The sequence below is a fragment of the Epinephelus fuscoguttatus genome, linkage group LG14, assembly GCF_011397635.1.
Source record: "Epinephelus fuscoguttatus linkage group LG14, E.fuscoguttatus.final_Chr_v1".
In the NCBI taxonomy this organism is placed as follows: Eukaryota; Metazoa; Chordata; class Actinopteri; order Perciformes; family Serranidae; genus Epinephelus; species Epinephelus fuscoguttatus.
The window spans coordinates 24,911,845-24,936,069 of NC_064765.1; the positions used below are offsets into that span (position 1 = coordinate 24,911,845).

The following is a 24,225-nucleotide window of genomic DNA, read 5'->3' on the forward strand; positions in this document are numbered from 1 at the left end:
CCTTTCAACTAGGATGTGCACTGCAACCTGGGAAGTGTAGTTTTTGTTCTGCTGTTACGCTCTGCTGCTGCTGTTGGTTGAATTCAGAAAGATTTTCAGCACTTTTTGCCATAATATTTACATATAAAAATATGTTTTATAAGTCTGAACCTTTTAAAATCGTTTTAACCTCTTTGTAATGTCTTTGTGGGCTTCTAACATGTAATAAATTAGGCATGTCATGTTTCGCTACGTTTCATCTACAAATGTTATCTTTGGTGTGAAAGGTTTTACAGTATGTTTCAGCCCTGACATCAAAGGTCGACTCAGATTTTTTTAACCGTATAAATCTGAGCAATATCAATGGCCACAGTTTTTTAAAAAAAAATCCATTTTTAGATCTGCTTTGTCAACCATTCGTCAGTTACTAGGCCTATATGTGTTATGTAACATTTTACAGCATCGTCATGCTGTTAACTGTTTAGACTTACATATATGTATAATTGGAAGTTGGAAGGGACAGTGAATGATGCATTTGACCTCATTATTTTTTTCACATAAACACATGTTCCCTCAGATCTACATATTGAAACGCTGTGACATTTTATATTCAGATAATTTCCTTATCTGTTGAGATGCAATGCATTTACCAATTCTGGTGCATCAGATTGTTGTACATGGTGCTCTCTGGTGGACAAATTATGTAACAGCGATATTGTCTCTAGAAAGTACCTTAAACTCCTGCAGCATTTCATGTATTACATTTATTCATTCCAATCCAATCTGTCAACATCAGCAAAAATTCTTACACATCTGTGTTTACCAATATCAGCCCATAACATATTTCTGTCGATGGATCAGACAGGAAATGTTACAACAGCTGTTGTTACAACTTTATTTATATTTTAGGCAGCCAGGCTCCACCTTTGTTTAGCTTTCACTCATGGTGAAGCCTGCTTAAGCCTTCAGTTTTATTTAATTAACCTGAAAACACCTTGTACAAATTGTAAAATGTAAACAGAAAACTCAGTACTGCACTCATTTGTGTTTTTAGTTGTATTTTAGAATAGATTATTATAGTGTTTCTAGGCTAGTTTCTGGTTGTAGACTGGTGTGGTGTCAAATCAACATAAGGAAATGTAAAATTTCAACATATCCATTACATATGAAATGTACAAATGTACAAAAACATACAATGCCAACATTTATTCTGGTGGTTTGGTTGCTTTAAACTGGGTTCCATGGACTCCTGAAGGTTTCTTGATAGGCACCTGGGGGTCACTACATAATAGATCTGATCATTCTTTATTCTGAAAAAAGGAACATTAACAAAATATTAAAGAATCAGCTGTTCAGATCAGAGCATCTTTCTCCACCACTGTTACCACTACACTGCAGTGGCAGAGAAAAAGATAGCCTGAAAAGCATATCAACATCTGGTATCTCTTGCATAAGGTTCCCCTGGACAAATTGCATTTATATGGAATTCAATTTTATTTAATACCCTTACTGAAACCTCTAAAAAAGGGATAAACTGTTTGTTGCTTTCCGGATATGGCTGTATTTGTGTCTGACTGATAAGCCATTGTTGCAGCATTTCCTGTAGGAAGTGGGGATCCATCCTGATGCAGAGTCAAGAACAAGCCCTGACATGTCTCTTAACATTTCCCCTTATAAAAAGCTGCATGTCATAGGCGTCGATTTCAAGGGGGACAGCAGAACCATACCCCTGATTATTTAGAGCATGTGCATTTGTCCCTCCCACTAAAAACAAAAGTAGCAGAGGACTTTTGTTTTGACAAAATTAAAGACACTTACACCATAAATTGATGCAGAAAATGCACAAATTGGTGTGTTCAGTCCATTGTGGTCATCTGACCTTCTTTTGTTTCAGGATACCTAGAACAAATACAGTAGAACTAAATGGCTGTTTGCGATATGGGCATCTGTGCGGGTGTGTCGGGTATTAAAGCCTGACACACCCGCACAGATGCCCGTATGGCAAACAGTTTTGCAGCAGGTCTGGTAGGTTAAGGGCTGACAATCACTTGCGTATACATGTATACAGAAAAAAATAAATGTAAATGATGTTGACTTTGGCTTTTAAGTATTGGGAGCTTGATTTCAACGGGGCTGCGTGATCCTGTTCAACCAGTTCAGCAATAGAATTGTGGACTTAAATGAGGATGTAGTATTTGCTCAGTAGCTTTTGTTGCTCCGTGTAAACAAAGCGGTCTAATGTGTGGCCATTATTTTCACTGTGACAGGCTGGGAAGACAGCAAGCCCTGTATATATTCTTTGGCTTTGTAACTTGAGTATCCATGCTGCTGATTTCTCTGTGATCCCCATCATAGAAGCCCCATTTTCCTATAGATTAACAAAACCTCTTTTGGCTCAGGGGACGTAAAACAGTGCAACAATACAATTAGAGTAAAGTTTTCCTTCTCTGAGGCGGTGAAACTCTATAGCAAGCTAAATGGCCCCAAGTCACAAGGGGAATGATAAACAGATTCTCAACGAAAAATAGGCTGGACAGCCAAACAAAAGTCCCTCTTGTCATTCTGACAGTAGAGGCTGTCTGTTTCAGAAACAGAAAGAAAAAGTCTGTTGAAGATGACTTTATATTTTGCAGAACTATACTTTTACACCTAAGAGAAATATTCAAAAAAGCAAAATAATTAAAAGTCACAATAACAACATTATCCCTATCGCTTAAGGGGAAATGTAAACACACTCAAGGTAGTTATGAACTTCATGAACTTTGTGTTGTTTTAAGGATTTTTTAAGGAACATTTAATTAAGGCACATTTTGACTCTTAAATCCAAGATTATTGAGAAATGGCTGAATTATTATCTCCATGCTCTGCTGGTATTGTATAAGCTACAATTTGGGTTATGCCCCTTTATTCCCTATTTGTGTCATGAAAGCAGTGGATCAAAATGCGCTTTGTGGAAGATTTTGCAATCCAAACCCCTTGAAGCCATGTAAACAAATCAGAGCGGAAACTTTAAGCTTATGTCTGGGTGTCTCCGGATTATGTCTGGTTTCTGGATTCTGATTTAAAACATTCAAAGGACAATTATTTAAGAGTAAATATGTGCAGTTCCACTGAGAAAAACAAGGTGCACTGGTCTAGATTAGAGAAAACTAAAAATCTAATGTTATGACAAAAATGTTGTTGTCTAATACCACATAAGGCTCTTTGGGGCTGTCAGAGCCATACACAGCCTGAAGGCTGGACATTGTGTCTGCAGATAAAACCAGTTCACTGAAGATTACAATAGACTGTGCTCTGTCAGTGCGTCAGATATCTTGAATGAGTCGACTTGGAGAATCAGGGAATCCAAGTTAATTTCCCTCCTGCAGGGACTATCCGCCTGAGGTCAGATCCAGCTGATGGGATGGGGATTGTGGGGGGAGGGCCCACAACCACTGGCTGCATTCAGCATCACAAACAGCTTCAAGCTACAAAACAGCAGGCACATTGAGACAGGAAGTTAGGCAATTAGTAAGCCTTCAAAATAAAATGCTGACCATAAAAAGCATTTTGCATGTAAATATGCAATGAAAAAAAATACATTTTTCTTTGGTTTTAGTTGTTCCCCCGGCCGTTCAGCTCAGTGACTTATTGCTAGTAACTTAGTAGCAGTTCGGTAGCAGTTGGAGTTTAACTGACATTATTAATTACAGCTTTGTTTAGCAAGATAAGTGCAAGCCATAATAAACAGGTAAGTTTCAGGAAGGTCTTTGTTCCAAAATCTCTGGTTGGAGCATTTTCCTTGGGTACTTCATTTATAGCAGTGCTTTGTGTATATAATTTTAGTTGTTAAATACGTTTTTCTGTGGTGGGTTTACTACTAAGTTAGCCATAACAGTTATAAATGTTAGCTGTTGGGAACTAACGTCATGTGCTGCTACACTGCAACATTTGAAGTCATTGCTAATTAGTTTATTTTGGGCTAAATTCGGTGTCGTGTGGAAACACATTTATTTAATGAACTATTTTATGTTTATCTTATATCTCACTTGTGTAAAGGGATAATGTAACATTAACTAGTTTGACAGTTAGCCTAGCTAACGTTACAACGTTAGCTAAATCCGTTTGTCATGAAACCGTGGTAACTTAATGTCATAAGGATGCTCTAAAATACAGGAGGAGTTTCATTGAACCACAAGTTTTCTTTTGTGGACTAAGGTTCTTTATGTTAACTCGGCATATCATTAATGGCATTTTTGTTTTATTTCTTGATTTGTAAAAGGACAATGTAACCATTACTGTTAGCCTGGCTCGACTAAACGTTTGTAGCTAGCTAACGTTAGTTAACCCGGTTCTCTTGAAACCATGGTAAGGCTATAAGGGAGGAGTGTCATTGTAACCACAATTTTTCTTTTTGTGGACTAACGTACTTCTGTGTTTACTGGATAGATTACTAGTGGCACTTTTGCTTTATTTTTTTTATTTAAAATTTAACAGTTAACCTAGCTAAACTAACTAGCTAACCCGGTTCTCTTGAAGCCATGATAACCTCATAAGGATGCTCTAAATTATATTTTAGGAGGAGTTTCATTGTAACCACAACTTTTTTTTTTTTTTTTTAAAGGTTATTTTCTGTTTACTTCATAGATCATTAATGGCACTTTTGTTTTATTTCTTGAATTATAAGGGGACAATGTAACTAATTTGGCAGTTAGCCTAGCCTAGCTAGATTATAGTGTCGAAGCTAACTAATGGTAGCTACATCAAGTTTTTTTTGGGGGGGGGGGGGGGTATCGTAACCACAATCTTTCTAGTCTTCTGTGTTCAGCAGTTGGCTAATCACAGTCTTCTTTAGATAAAAACTCTGAAGGCTATATCGTTTCTTGATCCTACATTGGAACTGCATCAGCAGGTAAACCTGCGGCATACCCGTAATGGGTTTTATTGTGAAAGTTTTGACCGGATGTCTTAGTTCAGTAATGTTGTTGTCTTCACCATGGTATTGACACTGTCAGTCTCTCACAAGTGAGTGAAAGCTCAGGGGCCGTAGCGATCTGAACGCAGTGCCATCAGCATACCACACAGGGTCTGACCTGCCATTGAGTGCCGAAATATTCAGGAGTCTATGTTTCATGTTTTGCCAGAACAAAAGGTAGTCCGGATGACTGCAGAGTGCCCTTCCATCTGAAGCACCAGAGGAGGCGGTTCTTCAAGTGTCTTCATATCTATGGAATAAAACCAGGTAAGGTGTCACACTCATAGGTGATCTATAACGATGCAACAGGGCATTAAGATGTGACATGTGTAGTAGCTGAAGTAACGCGTTATTATCTTATTTTTCTGGTATCTTTTACTCGCTATAGTAACGTTAAGGTGACTAGTCCCGTTATGTCCCCTGGTATGTGGGGAAAAATCGAAACGCAAAGTAATGATGTTACACCGTTAATGTCGCTATGTCAGCTCCTGTTTTTCATCACAATGGGCCAAATGCAAATGCGTAATGCAGATTCGCAAACTGGCAATTGCGTTCTGGCATCACAGTCTTGTCGATACATCCCGGAGGTGGTAATCGGTTGTTCCCTCTACAGCTCCTTGCCTCGGACAGAAAAAGGAGGAAGGCGGCGGTGAGGGAAAACAAACTGTGTTGCCAAAATCAACTTGAACTGAGGATTTCTGTTGTAAGGCTATGTGTTGCACCACATGGGCTGTCACTGTCAGTGTTTTTCTGATAATGTGCAGATGTGAAATCAGTCTGACTATTGCTGAAGAAATCTCCAGACAAGTGGGAACAAGGGACACTGCAACTAAAAGAAACATTTTGTAGACTTTACAGGCATGTTGGTTACTCCCTTAAATAGCAGTGTGGAACAGAGGAGGGTAGGATATCAAATAAATGACTACCAGATGTTTTATGTTGTAATAATGATCCTACTGTAAAAGACTGTATGGCACTGATGAAACTTAAATAATCATCTATGATTGTGCAATCACCAAGTAGCATGTGTGCTATGTGTAAACATATGTTGTAACATGAGATTCGCTGTCATCATTTCAGTGCTCAAAAGGTAGAATCTAATATTTTATAATCCCCATCCTTTATCTCCAAATAATATGTGGTGTTACAGTGTTACATGCAGAATAAGAAGAGAGACAAATGTGTGAACTGGTCCATGAGATTTAACTAATTTCCTCTAAATCTATTACAGTTTATTGACTCATTTATTATTGCTGACTTGCACAGAGCATTTCCATAAAAAAAACCCAATTAATCATGCAAGCAAGCTTTGCATATGTCTCAGAGGAAATAATTCAGTGGAGATGTTTCTGCGCATTCAGAAGTGTTGATGCTGTACAGTGGCAGTGGGCTGCTGCGTGGGCGGTTTAACCAGAGGACAGATGAGTGGGTTTGTCCTGTTTGCAGTGATTCAGCCTGCTATTAGCGGTACATGTGGGAGACCTGGCAGACAAGGTCGGAGAAAGGAAAGTTGCTTATATTTGAGGAGTGCCCGAAAGAATGTGCAGATGTTTTTCCATTGCAGTCGTTCTTTGACGCCACTTTACATACAACACAGACGTTTGCACAAGAACAGAATATCCCTCTTTATGGGATCAAATCATCATCCTTAGGAACGAAACTGAAAATGTGAGAGAGGAACATGAGTTGTCACACCCGCGTGTTTATCTCGAGGTAAGTTTCCTGTACTGGGAAAGTCCTTTCCTTCCTCATGAAAAGTTCCTGCGCCATACTGGGGAGTCACGTTTATACACAAGGCATTTCCTCAGAAGTGTCTTTAGTCATAATACCAGCTTTGCAGGATGTGAAACAGTAAAATAGAACTTTTAATGGATCTCAATGAAACTGTAATATCTTCACAAGCATCCATGACTGTGTGAAAATTCTCCAGATTACAAGCGTCAACTTGCAACTTTTGTTCCTCACTTACACTGAACATGAGTGCCAAATGTCCTCCCAAATCAGAAAGTGTTTAACTGGTTTCCTGGGCATGACTCCTGTCAGTCTGAAAGGGAGGCAGGGATCATTCCATCCATTTTGTGGCTAATGAACACAGCTCTTTGAAGAGTACTGAGAAAGCCTTTTGTAAAACACCATTGTCTGCCTGCTCGCTGCCACGGTAACACTCTCACACTGGCAGTGGGACTAAAATGCTGCAGTCAGAGCTGACAAATGCCTTGCCAGAATATGTGAGAAAAAAATAAAGCCTCATTTCACCTTGACTCCGCTGAGTGAAAAGAAATCCAATTTGTTGGATTTTTCACAAGTCATTACGTCGGTGAATTACCTTTTGAAAAGAGAGAAATACAAAATTGGATTTTACTGCGTTTAGTTAACAGAGCTCCCAACATGTAGAACCTAAAATGAGGCAGAAAAAAAGCAAGAGTAGGGCCTTCTATTGTCTAGATGGTAAAATAAAGAACCTGTGAAAGCTATAATTCCTTCCAGACTGGCTCTGTGAACGATCTTTTTACAGAGCTTTGTGTTTGTTCATGTTCATCACTCAGTGTCTCTTCTGTATATCTTATGTTTGCCAAGTGTGAAATCAACAACAGGACACAGAGGACCCACACATGCTTGTTCTTTTATTCTGAACCACCTAATATTATAGCTCCAGCACACAGAGAGAACGTATTTTTAGACCCCTGGAGAAAGATTTCCCCTTTTTTGGTCTGAGTCCTTATCCTGTTGATTTTATTAGAATGTGGGAACGTGTTTACACTAGTAAAATGCATTTCAGTGCAGAGTTTTTAGAAGCTCAGGGGTGAGACAGGATGGTAAAAAAGAGAGGATTTTCCTCTGAGGTTATGCCAGAAAAGGGCACTTGTGGGATCAATGTGTGTATTCATGTCAATGTCAGTTGCCTGTATGATGTTGAGGAATGTTCCTCCTGCACAGTTGTTTCTGTGTACTAGCTTTTCACAAGTGTACCTTGTGCACATTTTTCAGTGTTTATATCCCAGCCATGAGCTCGAAAATACATTTATTTATGTAGTAAACTGTGGCTCTTGCTGTCCACACCAGGCTTTGAGCCAGGCTTTGTAGAGAGTTTTGACGAGCTGACAACGAGTCTCCCTTCTTTCAAGCAGGATTAAATAGGAATGTTTGGCAGAGCTGGTGGTGAGTGGATTGCTGACATATCTTTTGCTCATCCACAAAAGTGCAGAGCTATCATTTCCTATTCTGCTGTTCTTTCTGATAAGGCCTTGTTTTGGCCTGTTTCCTCTTGTCTCGATAGCAATGGCAACAATGTGTACTTGACAAAATCAATGGCTATCGGTGCAAACAGACGCCATCTGCTGTCGAAAACTAGCTGAAAATTTTCTCTGAAAAAACAATAGCTGAAAATTGTCTCTTGTCAACTGCGCACACAAACTGTGAACTTGTTTCCCTTCTGTCCCCCACAGCCATCATGTCAGGGAAGTCAGATGGGAAGAAGAAGTGGGCTGCAGTTAGGGATCGCCTGGGCTCCTCACAGGACTCAGATTCCCAGCAGGAGGCCAACCTGGAGAGTGCTGACCCAGAGCTGTGCATCAGACTGCTGCAAGTTCCCACCGTGGTCAACTACTCGGGGCTGAAGCGTCGTCTGGAGGGCAGCGACCAGACATGGATGGTCCAGTTCCTGGAGCTGAGCGGACTGGATCTCCTCCTGGAGGCCCTGGACCGGCTCTCAGGGCGGGGATGCTCTCGCATTGCAGATGCCCTTCTGCAGCTCACCTGTGTCAGCTGCGTGCGAGCGGTCATGAACTCCTCTGCAGGGATCCACTTCATTATAGAGAACGAAGGATACATCCGGAAGCTTTCCCAAGGTTGATTATTATTTTCATTTTGTGAAAAATCATCACATCCGCTGCACTCATTTCTCCGCATAGTGTGCATGTGTGACAGTGCATGTATGTAGCCTCACACATTAAAAAAGCATTTCAGATACTTCAGAAAATATTTTAAGTATGCAAACTATTTGGTCAAGATATTAAAATCAGTTAGATAAATCAAAAGAAAACCATGTTTAACAACCTGAGTTTTTTACTTATTATGTAACATTTGTAATGTTTTGTGAAATTGGTCATAACCCTCCGTGACTCACTGTGCAGAGCTGAATTTTCCAGTCATGTACGCAGCTTTATGTACAGAGATGAGTCATTAAGGGTTGCTTTGGGACGCATCCCTAAAAATGTAGCGTCACAGTGAGTTGTGACCCAAACACATGTTTATCTTGAGTACAGTGTGGCATCTTCAGAGGGCAAAGTTCAAGTTGAGCTTCCCAAAAGGCAGTGAAACAAAGCATCCTGCTTGGGTCTACACACACGGGGGAAAGAGAAGAGACAGGGGATTTTGCTTTAAGAGAAATTAATGGAAAGTCTGAGCACTCAACCTGAATTGATGTGTGTGATCATTATGCTTCGCAGCTTTGGACACTTCCAACACCATGGTGAAGAAGCAGGTGTTTGAGCTACTTGCTGCCCTTAGTGTGTTCTCTGCAGATGGTCATTCCCTGGCACTGGATGCCTTGGATCACTATAAGGCAAGTAGATGAACATATGGAAAGAAATACTGTCTTTTGGAAAAGTTTAGTTGTGGGATTTACCTCACATGATCTTACATCACCACTCTGATCATCTGATAAACCCTTTAACAATGCCCTCTAGTGGTGAGTTGCATGTACAAGCATTGCACTCCTGTGGAGTCTTCCTCATGAAGTTGATGACTTACACTGACTTTGATTTTTCCCCTCAGGGCGTGAAGATGCAACAGTATCGCTTCAGCGTGATCATGAACGAGCTGCATGCCACAGATAACGTCCCTTACATGGTCACACTTCTCAGTGTCATCAACGCCCTGATCTTTGGGACGGATGACCTCAGGCAGAGAGATAAGATGAGAAAGCAGTTTATTGGTAGGTTCTCCGTTCGGCTGCTGTTCTAGCGATTCATCAGGAGTCTAGAGTCTCATCATGAGTAAGGTCAAACTGCGGTAGACTGCAACAGCGTGTCCCCTCTGTGCTGAAAGTGACTGCAGATGGGAAAGCGGGCCATCAGTGGGAGCTCAATTACAAATATCTCTGTCACTGGGTCTGTCTAAGAATAGGTCGAATGGCCTCATTCTCACTTTGACAAAACGCCTGAGAACTACACAAACCTCAAATGTATAAAGCATTGTGTGTTCATGCATTTTACACCAAAAATGTGTGTGCAGAAAATATCATTAAAGTTTAAATCACACTGACCTTATGTGATTTTGATAACATCATTTTAATGTATCTCACTATTAATCCATCTGTTTTCTGTAGTGGATTATTCTTTTTTATGTCCTGTAGAGTCTGTCCGAGCATACACTGGACAAAAACAAGATTAAACTTGGACTCTGGCTTTTTGTATGAGGCATCAGGGTTAAGCACTTTGACAAATATGTCATATTTCCACCTATATAAACTCCTAAATTCTTTAAAATGCCATCCACCACCTTGGACCAATCAGCCATTTGTTTGGCCACTCCTCTTGTGTGATTGCTCACCTGTGACTCCCTGCCAGATTCCCCAAAAACTATTATATGCCACTGTGGAGACATGTGTGACACATTTTGGAGATAAACTTTCTTAAGAAAGGTATAATTAAGTGCTGTGATACTCTGCTGTGCTTTATTGTTGTCTTGCAGGGCTGCAGTTGCTTGATATTCTGCCAAAGTTAAGGTGAGCCCTCCTTCTGTTGTTCACATTTGATTTTGTCTCTGAAGCAGATTTTACGCAACAAATTGAGTTCCAGTTTTAGAGGTCATTTTAAAGTCCGTAATAATTGGAAGGAAAATGGTGCTTTTAGAAAAGAACATTTGCAATTTGCGTCCATTAATGACAGTAATTGGAGGCCCTTGTCTTTGCTTTTTTGAAAATTGAAAATGGCATTTAAATGTTATGAAGTGTCCCCACCAGTGATGTGTGCGGTGTGTGCAGGGAACAGGAGGATGGAGACTTGATTATTCAGTGTGAGGCTTTTGAAGAGGCTATGGCTGAAGATGAGGAGGAGCTGCTGCGGATCTATGGCGGCATTGACATGAGTGATCACCTGGAGGTTTTCACTACACTCTTTAACAAGGTGAGAGCTGACTGTCTAGAAGCCTGAAATAGGGTCTGTGGTTAACACAAGCTCAAGAGACTTCCATGCTTTGTTCTACAACATAAAGCACGTCAGTAAGAACCCCCACTCGTCAATTTTGAAGCCTTTAGGCGTCTTAACAAAAGGTGGTTGCTAACAAGTGGCTAAATGAATCTACAAAACCTCATCAGGCCGAACACGGTTTTACAACCTCATGGTGGTGGTAACGATAAAGTCATGCAACCATAGTGTAGCTAGCCTAACAGAAGCTTTTACTCCTGGTGATTGCATTTACGCTTCAGTAATCATGAAAGAAAAAACGGCATTCCTGCAGCACTCTATTAAGAAGTCAAGAAAATGAATGAATGAATGAATTGACGTTTCGTTAGTCGTTAGTCTTTGATTTCTTTTTTGCGGTGCTGGTACACATTATTAGACTTAGGAATTAGCATGACGAGCCCTCTTTGTTTATGCTTTTGCATGTGCAGGTGAGCAGCTCTCCAGCCTCTCTCCAGCTGCTGTCCATCCTGCAGACGCTGTTGATGCTGGGGCCGGGCCGCTCTGATATCTGGCTGGCTCTGGAGTCCATCACTAACAGAGCCATACTGCTGGCCCAGGACTGTGAGTCAGCACTGAAGCAGCAATACATTCACTTTAGGTAGACTCTCTGGAGAGGCTAATGGCTAGTTAATGGCCTTCTCTGTGATTCATGTGTGAAGGGGAGTGATTATCCGGGAAAGCAGATCATAGAGGAAGCTGTTGACAGGGTCGCTGAAAACTTTTGTTTTTTTGTAGTTCATATGTGCGTTTGTCTGGGTTTGTGCTTCAGCTCAGATGGAGTCCAATGAGAGGATCATGCAGCGGCTGATGTTCTCCAAACGCAAGAGCTATGAAGGTCATCATGAAGTTGACGGACAGCTTGTGAAAGTGGATAAGGCCGTGCAGACTGATTTGGATCATCAGGACAAAGACATAACGTCCTCTCAGAAGCCACTGTGTGCCTCTGTTCCACCTCCACCCCCACCTCCTCCTCTACCCCCTAGTATGACTTCTAAGCAGTGCCCACCTCCACCCCCACCACCTCCTCCTCCACCGCTACCTGGAGGGTTTGGTGGACCTCCACCACCACCTCCCTTGCCTGGAATACCACCACCACCACCTCCACCGCCACTACCCGGCGGTCCAGGCATTCCTCCCCCACCCCCTCCGCCACCCCTACCAGGGATGGGTGGCGGACCACCGCCACCACCTCCCTTACCTGGCATGCCACCTCCACCTCCACCTCCCCCAGGCATGATAGTGGCTCAGAGTAGCCAGGCCCTGGGGTGTGCTGCACCTGTAAAAGCACACCGATGCCCCACCCTGAGGATGAAAAAGCTCAACTGGCAAAAACTCCGCACAGTTACTGGTGAGTGGATACAGCATTCTTGTGAAGGCTCAAATTATTTCAACTGCAATCTGTCACTTGTGTCATGAGGCAGCAAACTCTGGCTGAATCTAATTTCAAAAGTGTCAAGCCACTTTTGAATAAGCTAAATCATTTTTCTTCTTGTTTTTGTTTAGAAAGTTTTGCCTTCATCCATCAAGATATTATATACCCCTTCAGGCCATTATTTTATGTTCAAATAGATGAGAGAGAAGGCATCTGTGCAAGGAATAGTTGATGGGGACAGAACATTGATATTAACAGAACCATTATTCCAACCTTGGCTGTTATTTAATGTGGGTGTTGCAGAGGATTACCCTGTATTTTGGCCATGGTAGGATGTTGATACAAAATGGAGCCACATGAGCTCATGACAGGTTCCTCTCTTCCTGCACACACACAGATGGTCACTCCATGTGGGCCTCAGTTCAGAAAGAGCCTCCTCCTCGGGAGCCGGACTACAGCAGTATCGAGCAGCTGTTCTGTCTCCCGGTGACCGAGCACAAAGACAAGGGGGCAGCTGCTCCTGTCAAGAAGGAGCCTAAAGAGGTGTGCTTGGTCAACACACGACGCCGCTCCTCAGAGCTGCAGCACTCTGAACAAACACACCTGATTATCAAAGCTGAAAAATCAATATGCCTCTTTAACTTCTCTTTTTTTGTACAGATTACATTCATTGATCCAAAGAAAAACTTGAATTTGAACATATTCCTAAAGCAATTCAAATGGTAAGATGTTGTTCATTATTTTGATGATGGCTTTGGAATATAGTTTGGTCCATTTTTCACCTCAGTATTTTAAATTTTCTCTGTCCAGCAAAAATGAGGAGTTTGTAGCCATGATTCAGAATGGGGACCGTAGTAAATTTGATGTTGAGGTGCTAAAACAGCTCCTTAAGCTCCTACCAGAGAAGCATGAGGTTTGTACTCCTGAGCAGTTCTCCATTTTTACGTAGAGACATGTTTGCACACGTATCTGTTATTAGGAGTCCAATTTTTTTAATGGCAAGTATGACTCACTGTCTTGTACTTTCATGTAGATAGAAAATTTGAAGTCCTTCCAAGGAGAAAAAGACAAGTTGGCAAATGTTGACCGCTTCTACACCTCCCTTCTCACTGTGCCATGGTGACTTTTTTTTTTTTTGTACTTCAGTTCTGGTTTTAACTGTTAATTATGTGAGTGCTGTGATTCTCATACTTGGCTCTTTAGTTACTTTGCCTTCTGGCCTGTTTTCCCCCAGTTATCAGTTGAGGATTGAGTGCATGTTGTTGTGTGAGGAGACTTCATCAGTGTTGGAAATGCTCAAACCTAAAGTCAAGCTAGTGGAGGAGGCCTGCCAGTGTGAGTAAACCATAGGCCTTCAGCTGTATACGCATGCATGCAGTTGTCATCGTTTCTCAAGATAATCATCAAATTAATGCCATGTAATGAATCTCTCAGCTCTCAGAACGAGCACGCTCATGCCCAGTTTCTGCAGGCTCATCCTTGACGTAGGGAATTTTCTCAACTATGTAAGCACCTCTTCTGTCTCATGTATATTTTACTTTAAGCTGACATTTAGACAGAGCTTGAATTTTTAATCATCGGTCTACTTCCAGGGAAGTCACACAGGGAACGCCGAGGGGTTCAAGATCAGCTCTCTGCTCAAGCTTACGGAGACTAAGGCCAACAAGAGCCGCATCACGCTGCTTCATCACATCCTGGAGGTACACAAAGTGGCTCACAGCTGCCATAACTTTTGTTTTCTCTCAGTTATGAATGTGTTTAATTACCCACTGCTTGGCTTGTTTTGCAAAGGAAGCAGAGGCGAACCACCCGGAGCTGTTGGCGCTGCCAGATGATATAGAAGTCTGTCAAAAAGCAGCAGGGTATACGAACCTTTCACAAATACTTCAGCTCATATTCTTCCTTTTTTTTTTTAATTGGTCCTAAGTGGCACACTTATAAGAAAATGATTTACACTCTGTCCTCAGAGTTAATCTGGACTCTGTTCAGTCAGAAGCCAGTGCCTTACTGAAACGACTGAATGACACGGCCAAAAAGGTTTCCAACTCTGTCGAAGAGGTGAAGGAGCAATACGCAAAAGTTCTTGAGGTAAGATGATACACTCTGCTTTGCCTACAAATGGCGACAAACTGGGATAACTTGTACTGTTTTTTGGAAGCTGGATCCAAGTGTCTTTATGTTTCTCTGCTGCAGGAAAATCTGAAGGCATGTCAGGCATTAAGTGAAAGGTTTACTGCGATTGAGAAGAAGAAGAACGAGCTGGCTGTCTACTTATGTGAAGACTCCAATCAGCTGTCGCTTGAGGACCTCTTCGGAACCATCAGGACTTTCCGAGAACTTTTCATCAGGGCGCTCAAGGTCAGGGAGGATATTGTGTGGGTGTTAAGGCCCAGACACACCATGCCAACTTCAAATAGTTAGTGACAATGAAGGCCAACTGTTGCGTCACCTCACATCGCCAGTGTCTTTGCTAAAAAGTCAAGTTCAGACACATCGCAAAGACTACAGCCAAGAAAACTGCATACCAGCAGGCGGCTGTAGTCTGTGTCATTGAAACAGGAAAACGTCAGCATGGTGTGTCAATGCCCTTAGTCATGATATGACTGTGATATATGTTTGTAGTCTTTTTTACACTGTAGGTTTATATTGTGTAAGTTAGTGAATACACTGTGTACTGGTGTGTGTGTGTGTGTGTGTGTGTGTGTGTGTGTGTGTGTGTGTGTGTGTGTGTGTGTGTGTGTGTGTATATACACTGCATGGTTAAGTCTTCCACTTGGGTCAATGGGAAGAGTTTTCTTTAGAACATCAGTATCATTTTACCGTGGTGAAACTGGAATATTTATGTCTCTGCACAAATGATACAAAGACAAATTGCTACGTACATTTTGTACTTGGCAGTGAGTGACATCCTTACTTTCATGATGCAGGAAAACAAAACCAGAAGAGAGCAGGCTGCCAAGGCTGAGAAGAGGAAGAAGCAGCTGGCAGAAGAGGAGTCCAAGAGACAGAAGGGAGAGAATGGAAAAATTAGTAAGTCGAGAACAGCCCTGCTTTCTTTCCCTGTGAACTAGAAATTCCTAACTGAGATGCCATTTGAATAGCATGTGTTACAAGATCTCTTTTTTCTTATTTTTTTTTTTTTTTAAATCTCTTAACAGTCAAGAAAGGCTTTGTGCCACAGAACGACGGCTGCATCATCGACCACCTCCTGGCGGATATCAGGAAAGGTTTCAGCCTAAGAAAGACCAGGCCAAGGTGCGATTCGGAAAGCCTCCCTTCTAGTGAAAAGCATAGGGATACCTGCCCATCTGGTAAGGACAAGAGACTGTGGCCTCCATCCGCAGTTCCTAGCTCCGCTCCTGAGCTGCTTAACTGCGAGGCACAACACAGCCTTGCTGATTTCTCTAGGCTATTTTATTTGTGCTTAAACACCGCTGCCACCTTGCTAAGCCAGCTCCTGTGCTTAGTTGCTTGGTAGAGCTTCATTAGCATTTGTTTGCATGGAGAGCGATTTGTTTTCTTGCAGCTTTGCTTACTGTGAAACATCACCCCATTTCAATTATGATAATGGCCTTACAGGAATACTTCACCCCGCAGATGACCATTTGTATATCAGTTACTCATGCTGTGTTGTGAAGAACACAGTGTGAATATAGTGTTGCTGTTGTCGAATGTGGGCCTCTATGACTTAAATTCATCAAGAATTTTCTCCATTTTTCCATTTACTGCAGCATGCGAGAAACATGGGTGTGTAATTGATATACAAATGGTCATTTTGCTGGTGAAGTATTCCTTTTAATGTGTGTACACTAACCATCAATACTACCTACTTCTCCCCCTCAGAATCAAGTGTCAAGCCTGTAGACGAAGGAGCCGCAGAATTAGCCACCATATCCGCTCCCACCAAACCCCAGAAAGAGGGTCACCAGGCCAGCACAGGCGAAATGAACGGCTTCATCAGTCCATCAGAAGAGACTCTGCCAGCTCCTCAGAGTTCGGTGCAAGACGGACCAGCTGCACCTCCTCCCAAAGCCCCCACAGGAGAACCAGCCATGACCATCCAGACACCCCTGGAAAGACCTACGTCACTGCCAGAGGGGCAACACCCACAGAAACCAGCAGTGCTGCCGCTAGATTTGACACAACCTCAGCCTCATGTTGAAGCAGAACATCAGCCATGTCTCTCCACAAATGGCTTTTCAGTGGATTCCACCGAGACTAGCGTCTTCAGCCCATCTTCCCTCTCAGATACCGACCTGCTAGAGGCTGTGTCAGAGTGTACTCCCAGCCTGGCATCTGAGGGGGTGACACCTGTGGAGCCAGCGGACATTAGTGTGAATGTCCAGATCAAAGAATGCCCTTTACCTAATACAGACAATGTGACACAGAGTAGTGAAAGCAATACAACGGGAGAAGGGAAAGGTGAAACTAGCAATAAAAAAAGCCATTTAGCAGAGACTGCAGGACAAGAGCGGAAATGCATTATTGTAAAAACGTACGTGACCACAGTCAGGGAGGGCAGCAAGGGGTGCGACGTTCCAGATGGACTGGAATCAGATGATCTGCCATCAGTGTCTGAAGCAGTGCCTCCATCCCTTAAGCCCGAACCAAAGAAACACAGCCTCTTTAAAAGAAGCAAAAAGAAGAGTAACCAAGGTAATCTTTTCTCCAACTTAAATAAAGCACATGCTTGGAATGCTAGTCTTGTGACTTGTCTTAAAGGGAGATCTTTATTTGCTTTGTTTTTATTGCATTTAACATTTTATATTTTATGTATGGGCTATTTTAATGTATGTTCATAAGTATTTTTATTATTAGCATGACAGCATGCAGGATGCAGTGTGCAGCATTTGATTTGCAGATTTAATATTGAATGGATTTGAATCTATGGACAATTTTGTTTGAATGCTCTGTTTTCCGTTCTGACTCTCTGAAACACAAGGTAACAGTGGGAAAGGACACAGTAAACATAAAAAGGGCTGTGTGTTGCAGTGAGGTAGGTCAAATCGATGGGATGGCAAAACTGTAAGCAGGAGCATCATCCTAATTAGCTCAATCACCGTCGAAGCTTTGTCCCAAATAACACGTCATTTGTCAGTCTAACTGGAATCTGGATTTCATTTGTCTCTGTTGTCCGGCTTTTAACACTTGCACTCTTTAACACTTTTCCAATCAAGTTATCATCAGGCCCAAATCTTAACTTATGTGTGTTGAGGTGATTCTAATGTCCATTCGACCTGGGGAAAACTAACCCTAAAAGTAACACCATGTGCAGCAGTTAATCCTTTTTTAATGAGTGGTTCAGTGATGTAATATCACAGCTTTGCATTCTCAAACAGCCTTTCAGTTTGTGGAGTCATTGTGAAGTCATCGTGGACTTGATTTATTTCATAAAAGCCTTCACTTTTATGTCTCTCCTTCCATATTTTCTTGTCCACCCCCCCCCCCAATCTACAACCAGGACTGTTTTTAATCTACTAATGCAGTCTTGTGTGCTTCCTGTAAACTGTGCTGATGAAAGATGCTGTATGTGATGCATTAAAAATGTTTAACAGTTAAAAAAAACTTAAGATTTTAAAGTCATGTTTGTAAGACAATCGTGAATAAATTCTTAACCCACTGTAAATATAATAATTTTAAAGGTATTAAAGTATTTCTATTGAGATATATCTTGATTCCCTTCATTCATTTTAGTCTCTGTTTCCGTAGGTGACTCCAGAAAAAGGAAATCGAGAGGAAGAAGGACATGTTAATTTAACACAAAAGTTGTGAACTGGAAGGACTTGTTTTATTTTGAGAGCCCACATGAGCACTGACTCCTTGGAGAGGATGCAGAAGTCTTCCTTTTGCAGTGATTTGTTCCAGAAGAATAAACACATCTAAGGCTGGGATCTTCACAGCATGGATGCCCACAGTCACTTTATGTAAATGAAGTTTTTGTGTATATGAGTGGTTGGATTCCAAAAACTGTTCCCAAAAAAAAGTTGAATGTGCTTTGTATGTTTTGTATAATTGTTGTAATATGCAGTGAATGTGTTTTGCCATAAGCTCTATTTACCTTACAGCACCTACAGAAGGAAAGATGCAGTGTTGTTGGTGCAAGATATTTAATTTAACTCATCAAAAAACTGCTTGAATGTCATGTATTAATTTCTTTATATATTATCCAAATGAACCCTAACAGGAAATATAAGGACATTACATAATTGATTGTAACTTTTAATGTTAGATATATTTTAATAAAAGTGAATTGACTGTTCAGCTGTGTGTATTTAATCAGCCATGTCACACAGATGGCGGTAATGAGGCAAACATAATCAATTAGAATAATGCAGGCTACATACAATAAATGTTATAATAGGTGTTGAATACGTGGATCTGCCTCCAGTTATCCCTGTGAGTGCTGTGGAAAGGCTATTTTCTCGTTGCTTTAACAGCCCTGGAGACAAGTCACGCACTTCTGTGCGTCTGGCTCTGACATCATCGGCTATGAGGTTACAGATATGGCAATGCCACTCTTGGGAGCCTGCTTAGTCTTCTTGAGACGGGCAGGCTAAAGCCACCACCGTCATGTCGCTCACCTGGTCGGCAAAAGACCAAAAAAACATGAATCAACCCGCCGTAGCCGGACAGAAGCGATCGCGCAACGACGCGGGGAACAAAGTGACGGTGGTGCTCGGCGCGCAGTGGGGAGACGAGGGCAAAGGGAAAGTCGTCGATTTGCTGGCGACCGAAGCGGATATTGTCTGCAGATGTCAGGTAAATGTTTGGATTCGTGATTTCAGATGAGCCTCCACAGGGGCGTGTCCTTGTGTTTCTGCTGAATGCCATTTTTCCTCTGAAATCATGATGGGATCTGTCAGTAACTGGCAGCGTGGTAAAGCGCAACAGGTGCTCAGAGTGAAAACCCTTAACCTCTGTCATACTTAACTGAATACCCTATTTATTAGCTGGGAAACTGTTATAATGATCCATACAGGGCATGCACTGTGGTTTCATAACGGTGCACTCAATGATTTAAATGCTGCAACAGGGGAATTGTGGCCATTAAACTCAAATTTCAAAACATTTTCTAAAAGCCAAATGCCTATCATTGTAGCAAATGCATGTTCAGATTACAAACTTGATTGAATTTGTGCTTAGTTGCTCTGCAGATCACAAAGACATTGAACCTGAGATGCTCTGAATTCTTATTAAAAATAACTCCAGAAAGGTCAGTTTCTGTCCACTCACATGGGACACATAACCCTCCAGTCAGAAATCAGAGGTCACTCAAACACCCAGGACTCACAGTGAAACCTGCCAGCAGTTGCTGTGTTGCACTTGTTGTCCTATACTTGCTCTCACTGACAGGACTAGCACCCTGTGTTCTGGAGGCTTGAGAGCCCCACCCACTGGGCTAGAGAGAGGTCACATTCTCAGGGTGGCTTGATACGTGAGAAGGCCAGGACTTAGCCAGGGGGAACAGAGCGGAGGGTCCACCAGCACCAGCCAAGTCTGTTAAAATAGGTGCTGGAAAAGATCTGTGAATTGGGAAGAGGGTGGCTTATCACTGTCTCAGGAAAATCAGATGAGACATGTGTGTGTGTGTGTGTGTGGCTGAGACTTCTGTGGTGGTCTTCATGCTGTATCTGATTGTGCTGTCATCAAAGCATTGACGCTATCATAACACGTACCCTGCTTTGATTTATAGGGCGGCAACAATGCAGGACACACAGTGGTCGTGGATGGCAAGGAGTACGACTTCCACCTTCTCCCCAGTGGAATCATCAACTCCAAAAGCATATCACTCATCGGTAATGGCTTCAGTATCCTGATTTGAGCTACAGAGCCAGCATGGTTAAGAATATTAGTGCAATTGAGTCTACATATTTGTCTTCCTTTGCTCTTCTTGTAGGCAATGGAGTTGTTATACATCTACCCGGCTTGTTTGAAGAGGGCGATAAAAATGAAAAGAAAGGTATCTTTTCTCACACTTAATGCACTAGTGTAAATTAACATTCGCGTATACTCACATAGATGTCATTTCTATTCTCCGACCAGGTCTGAAAGGCTGGGATAAGAGACTAATTGTCTCAGACAGAGCTCACCTTGGTATGTACACTATATGTCATTTTTATAGAGCTTTACTTTATTCAATTAAGCATAAATAATATGTGTGAGAGTGAAGGTTGCCCCGTATTGATTTGCTCTCCGTCTCTCCTCAGTGTTCGATTTCCACCAGGTTGTCGACGGCTTGCAGGAAACTGAGAGACAAGCACAAGAAGGAAAGAAGTAAGGACAGGAGGCACGACAAATCTATTTTTATTTTGTACGTTATTTTACATTATTCTCTTTGTGTTTCATAATAACAGCATTGGAACAACCAAGAAGGGCATCGGACCGGCATACTCCAGCAAAGCATCTCGCACCGGCCTACGTGTATGTGACCTCCTGGGTGACTTCAAGGACTTTTCTTTGAGGTAGGGATTGTAGGAATATGCCACACACCTTTAATAGTACATACAGTTTTGACATAATTCACAATTTCCTTTCAGATTCAAGAACCTTGTCCACCAGTATCAATCCATGTACCCAACCTTGACAGTTGACACTGAGGACCAACTGAAAAAACTCAAGGTAGACTCTGATTTCTGATTGAAATTATAAAAGTGATGCATCGTTCTTGTCGTTCTCTCCATCATTAAAAGATTTCTGTTTTCCTTGCTTCATGCAGGAATATGCTGAGAGATTGCGGCCCATGGTGAGAGATGGGGTCTATTACATGTATGAAGCTCTTCATGGATCTCCAAAGAAAATTTTGGTTGAAGGGGCCAACGCTGCTCTCCTCGACATTGACTTTGGTAGGGTCGGCAGCGATACGACAGTTTTTTGTTTCATGATTCAGGTGGATCTGGAAGGAGTTAGTACGATGGTGAAATAATAAAATCTTCTCTTCAGGCACATATCCTTTTGTGACATCGTCAAACTGCACCGTGGGCGGCGCGTGCACTGGTCTCGGCATCCCTCCGCTGAATATTGGCGAAGTGTTTGGTGTATCAAAGGCCTACACTACCAGAGTGGGAATCGGAGCCTTCCCCACAGAACAACTCAACGTAAGAGCTTGATGTTGCTCAAGGAAACCAGTAACATTACTGGAACATGTAGAGTAAATGTCATAATATGCTTTCATGGCCTTCGCATTGTGTGAAGAAGACACATGACACGTTATGTAACTCACTGATGCTGGGCTTGACATGTACAGTTTGTTTACGATCATGTGGCCAACACACAGGCAGCGGGGCAGACGGAGGGGAGGCGGGGGTGGTGGGTGTTCTCTGGCTGAGTGCAGCTGTCAAATTTTGTGAGAGACTGGCTCAAACACTCTTTACCTCTTATGCAGGTCACATGTTCACAGGGATAAATTTAGGGCCAGAGACGGGTTCAGGATATATTTACTGTGTGAGCCCGGGTTATGTTACTTGTCACGGGAGCTGAGCATAGGGACACAGGTCAAGATGTTAAAACTCAATCCCCTCCAGCCCATGTGATATTTTATTGTACTCAGCCGCGTTTATAACTTGGTAGCATGTTTTTAGGTTCCTGTAGAATTATTAAATGCCTGAGGTAATTTAAAGGGACAGGTCACCCCCACATCTGAGATACACATTTTTTCGTCTTACCTGTAGTGCCATTTATCAGTCTAGATTGTTTTGGTGTGAGTTGCCAAGTGTTGGGGATCAGCTGTAGAGATGTCTGCCTTCTCTTGAATATAATGGCACTAGATGGCGCTCGGCTTGTGGTGCTCAACACACCAAAAAATACATTTTAAAAACTCAATAACAATGTGTCTTTGTAGAATCTTTACAGAATTCATGACCTGGTTACTCGAGATAATCCACAGACCTTGTTGTGAGCAGTTTCATGTAGGTACTATTTTCTTTCTGCCATAGTACACCTGCAAACCATGTCAACTTGCAGAGGGAAGTGTGCATCTACTCATGGATGAGAGGCTCATGACAGTGCGAGATGTAAACATTAATAGTGTCCTCCTCAGCTGATCTGCAATGTTAGCTAGCTCAGTGGTGCTAGGTGAGCTAGCAGTAGATGCATGCTTCCTTCTGCACATTAATACGACTGGCAGGTGTGGTTTGGTAGAAAGAAAATAGTCCCTACACTTAGCAAGAAATTAGGAAAAAGAAAATTAGTATTTTTAAAAAAAGGAAACAATTAAGAAAATGCCCTGGAAAGAGTTCTTTGCTAATTATAATAATTTTGTAACATAATTTTAAAAAGTAATTATTATTATTATTATTATTATTATTATTATTATTATATATTTTTCTAAAAAAAAATCAAATTATTTTATTTTATTTTATTATATTTATTTGCAGTTTGTGGGACATTTCTGACCAAGTGTCTCACTGCCCTTTTTTCCCCATGTTTTTGAAAGAAATCACACAAATTTGCTCACAGAAAAGTGATGTCGCTCCAGGTTTCAAAGGGTTAAGCACCACAAGCTGAGAGCTTTCTAGATCCATCATATTGGAGAAAAGGCAGACTCTACATCAGATACCTTCAACACTCTGCAACTCACACCAAAATAATCTAAATCAATAAATAGTACTATGGGCAAAAGGAAAAATATGTATTTTTAATTTGGAGGTGAACTGTCCCCTTAAGTTCAGTAATAATACATTTCTTTTTTTCTTGTTTATTGTAGGCAGTGGGAGAGCTGCTGCAGACGAGGGGTCATGAGGTTGGTGTAACCACAGGAAGGAAGCGGCGTTGTGGCTGGTTGGATCTTGTCATCGTCAGATACGCTCATATGATTAATGGCTTCACCGCGTGAGTGGCTGCAACAGCTTAAGCAAATTATCAGATGTTTTGTTGTTATGCATGATCACTAAAGAACATTTATCCCACAAGCATACATTCCATTCACCATCATAAATCACATTTTAAACCGCACATGTTTAACTGACATGTTACCCATCCAACAGCATTGCTTTGACAAAACTTGACATTCTGGATGTGCTGGATGAAATCAAAGTTGGAGTCGCGTACAAACTCAACGGAAAAAGAATTCCCCATTTCCCAGGTAATTTAACAGAAGAAACCAGAAGCTCATTTTTTGTTTGATGACAGATAATTGATTGGTAATAACTGATTTCTTGCAATTATAGCCAACATGGACGTTTTACACAAAGTGGAGGTTGAGTATGAGACTTTCCCTGGCTGGAAGACGGACACATCTGCAGCCAGGAAGTGGAACGACCTCCCAGCCAAGGCACAAAACTACATCCGCTTCATTGAGAACCACATTGGAGTTCCCAGTATGTCTGACATATAATAAACTTACATAATCTTCTCTTTACTTTGCAGTGCATACAATGATTATGTAAGAATGCAGACAAGTATCAACACTTCACCTGAAGGCCTCAAAATCAAATAAATAGTAATGCAGAAACAACATGATAGCCATTAGGTGGCACTGTTACACTTGTGAAAAATATTCCCTTTCCAAGATGACTTCTACAGTTTTTGCCAACTTTTCTAATCTTTCTCTTTTTCTCTGTCTCTCTTTAGTCAAGTGGGTTGGTGTTGGAAAGTCCAGAGAGTGCATGATCCAGATGTTCTAAAGGAAAATCCTCATCTCCCCTTGATGGAAGCACAGATGACGTGGCATCTTTTCATTATCTAAACTGATTTCCTCCATTAGTTAATAAATAAAATATCCATGTCACCTTTGA

General features: G+C 41.7%; 2 protein-coding genes across 6 annotated transcripts; both read left to right on the forward strand.

Moving 5' to 3' along the window:
• The first annotated feature begins 4,937 nt into the window (after nucleotides 1-4,937).
• inf2 (inverted formin 2) lies at nucleotides 4,938-18,752 on the forward strand. 5 transcript variants are annotated; one of them, XM_049595817.1, is made up of 23 exons: nucleotides 4,945-5,200; nucleotides 8,380-8,781; nucleotides 9,382-9,497; nucleotides 9,710-9,869; nucleotides 10,628-10,661; nucleotides 10,920-11,061; nucleotides 11,550-11,682; nucleotides 11,891-12,469; nucleotides 12,891-13,036; nucleotides 13,154-13,215; nucleotides 13,304-13,406; nucleotides 13,527-13,612; nucleotides 13,728-13,828; nucleotides 13,928-13,998; nucleotides 14,086-14,193; nucleotides 14,285-14,355; nucleotides 14,461-14,581; nucleotides 14,687-14,851; nucleotides 15,421-15,523; nucleotides 15,652-15,804; nucleotides 16,337-17,149; nucleotides 17,436-17,489; nucleotides 18,203-18,752. In XM_049595817.1, the coding sequence occupies exons 2-22, from the start codon at nucleotides 8,385-8,387 to the stop codon at nucleotides 17,486-17,488; spliced, it is 3,717 nt and encodes a 1,238-aa protein (XP_049451774.1). In that variant the 5' UTR covers nucleotides 4,945-5,200; nucleotides 8,380-8,384; the 3' UTR covers nucleotide 17,489; nucleotides 18,203-18,752. The 5 variants fall into 5 exon arrangements, with proteins under 5 accessions (XP_049451778.1, XP_049451777.1, XP_049451774.1 ...); XM_049595818.1 differs by lacking the exon at nucleotides 4,945-5,200 and adding an exon at nucleotides 6,492-6,646; XM_049595819.1 differs by lacking the exon at nucleotides 17,436-17,489.
• A 254-nt stretch (nucleotides 18,753-19,006) lies between these two features.
• Nucleotides 19,007-24,225, forward strand: adss1 (adenylosuccinate synthase 1). Its single transcript, XM_049595822.1, has 13 exons — nucleotides 19,007-19,252; nucleotides 20,187-20,289; nucleotides 20,391-20,453; nucleotides 20,537-20,587; nucleotides 20,701-20,767; nucleotides 20,848-20,955; nucleotides 21,031-21,112; nucleotides 21,210-21,336; nucleotides 21,434-21,588; nucleotides 23,196-23,320; nucleotides 23,476-23,573; nucleotides 23,659-23,808; nucleotides 24,062-24,225. Exons 1-13 carry the CDS (start codon nucleotides 19,064-19,066, stop codon nucleotides 24,112-24,114), a joined length of 1,371 nt encoding a protein of 456 aa, XP_049451779.1. The 5' UTR covers nucleotides 19,007-19,063; the 3' UTR covers nucleotides 24,115-24,225.

Bases quoted from the DNA above. Each gene is read 5' to 3' on its own strand.
- inf2 (XM_049595817.1), top strand. From the start codon at position 8,385: ATGTCAGGGAAGTCAGATGGGAAGAAGAAGTGGGCTGCAGTTAGGGAT. The intron at 11,683-11,890 runs GTGAGTCAGCAC...TTTGTGCTTCAG, and splicing joins CATACTGCTGGCCCAGGACT to CTCAGATGGAGTCCAATGAG. The intron at 15,805-16,336 runs GTAAGGACAAGA...TCTCCCCCTCAG, and splicing joins TAGGGATACCTGCCCATCTG to AATCAAGTGTCAAGCCTGTA.
- adss1 (XM_049595822.1), top strand. From the start codon at position 19,064: ATGTCGCTCACCTGGTCGGCAAAAGACCAAAAAAACATGAATCAACCC. The intron at 20,956-21,030 runs GTAGGGATTGTA...ATTTCCTTTCAG, and splicing joins TTCAAGGACTTTTCTTTGAG to ATTCAAGAACCTTGTCCACC. The intron at 21,589-23,195 runs GTAAGAGCTTGA...TGTTTATTGTAG, and splicing joins TCCCCACAGAACAACTCAAC to GCAGTGGGAGAGCTGCTGCA.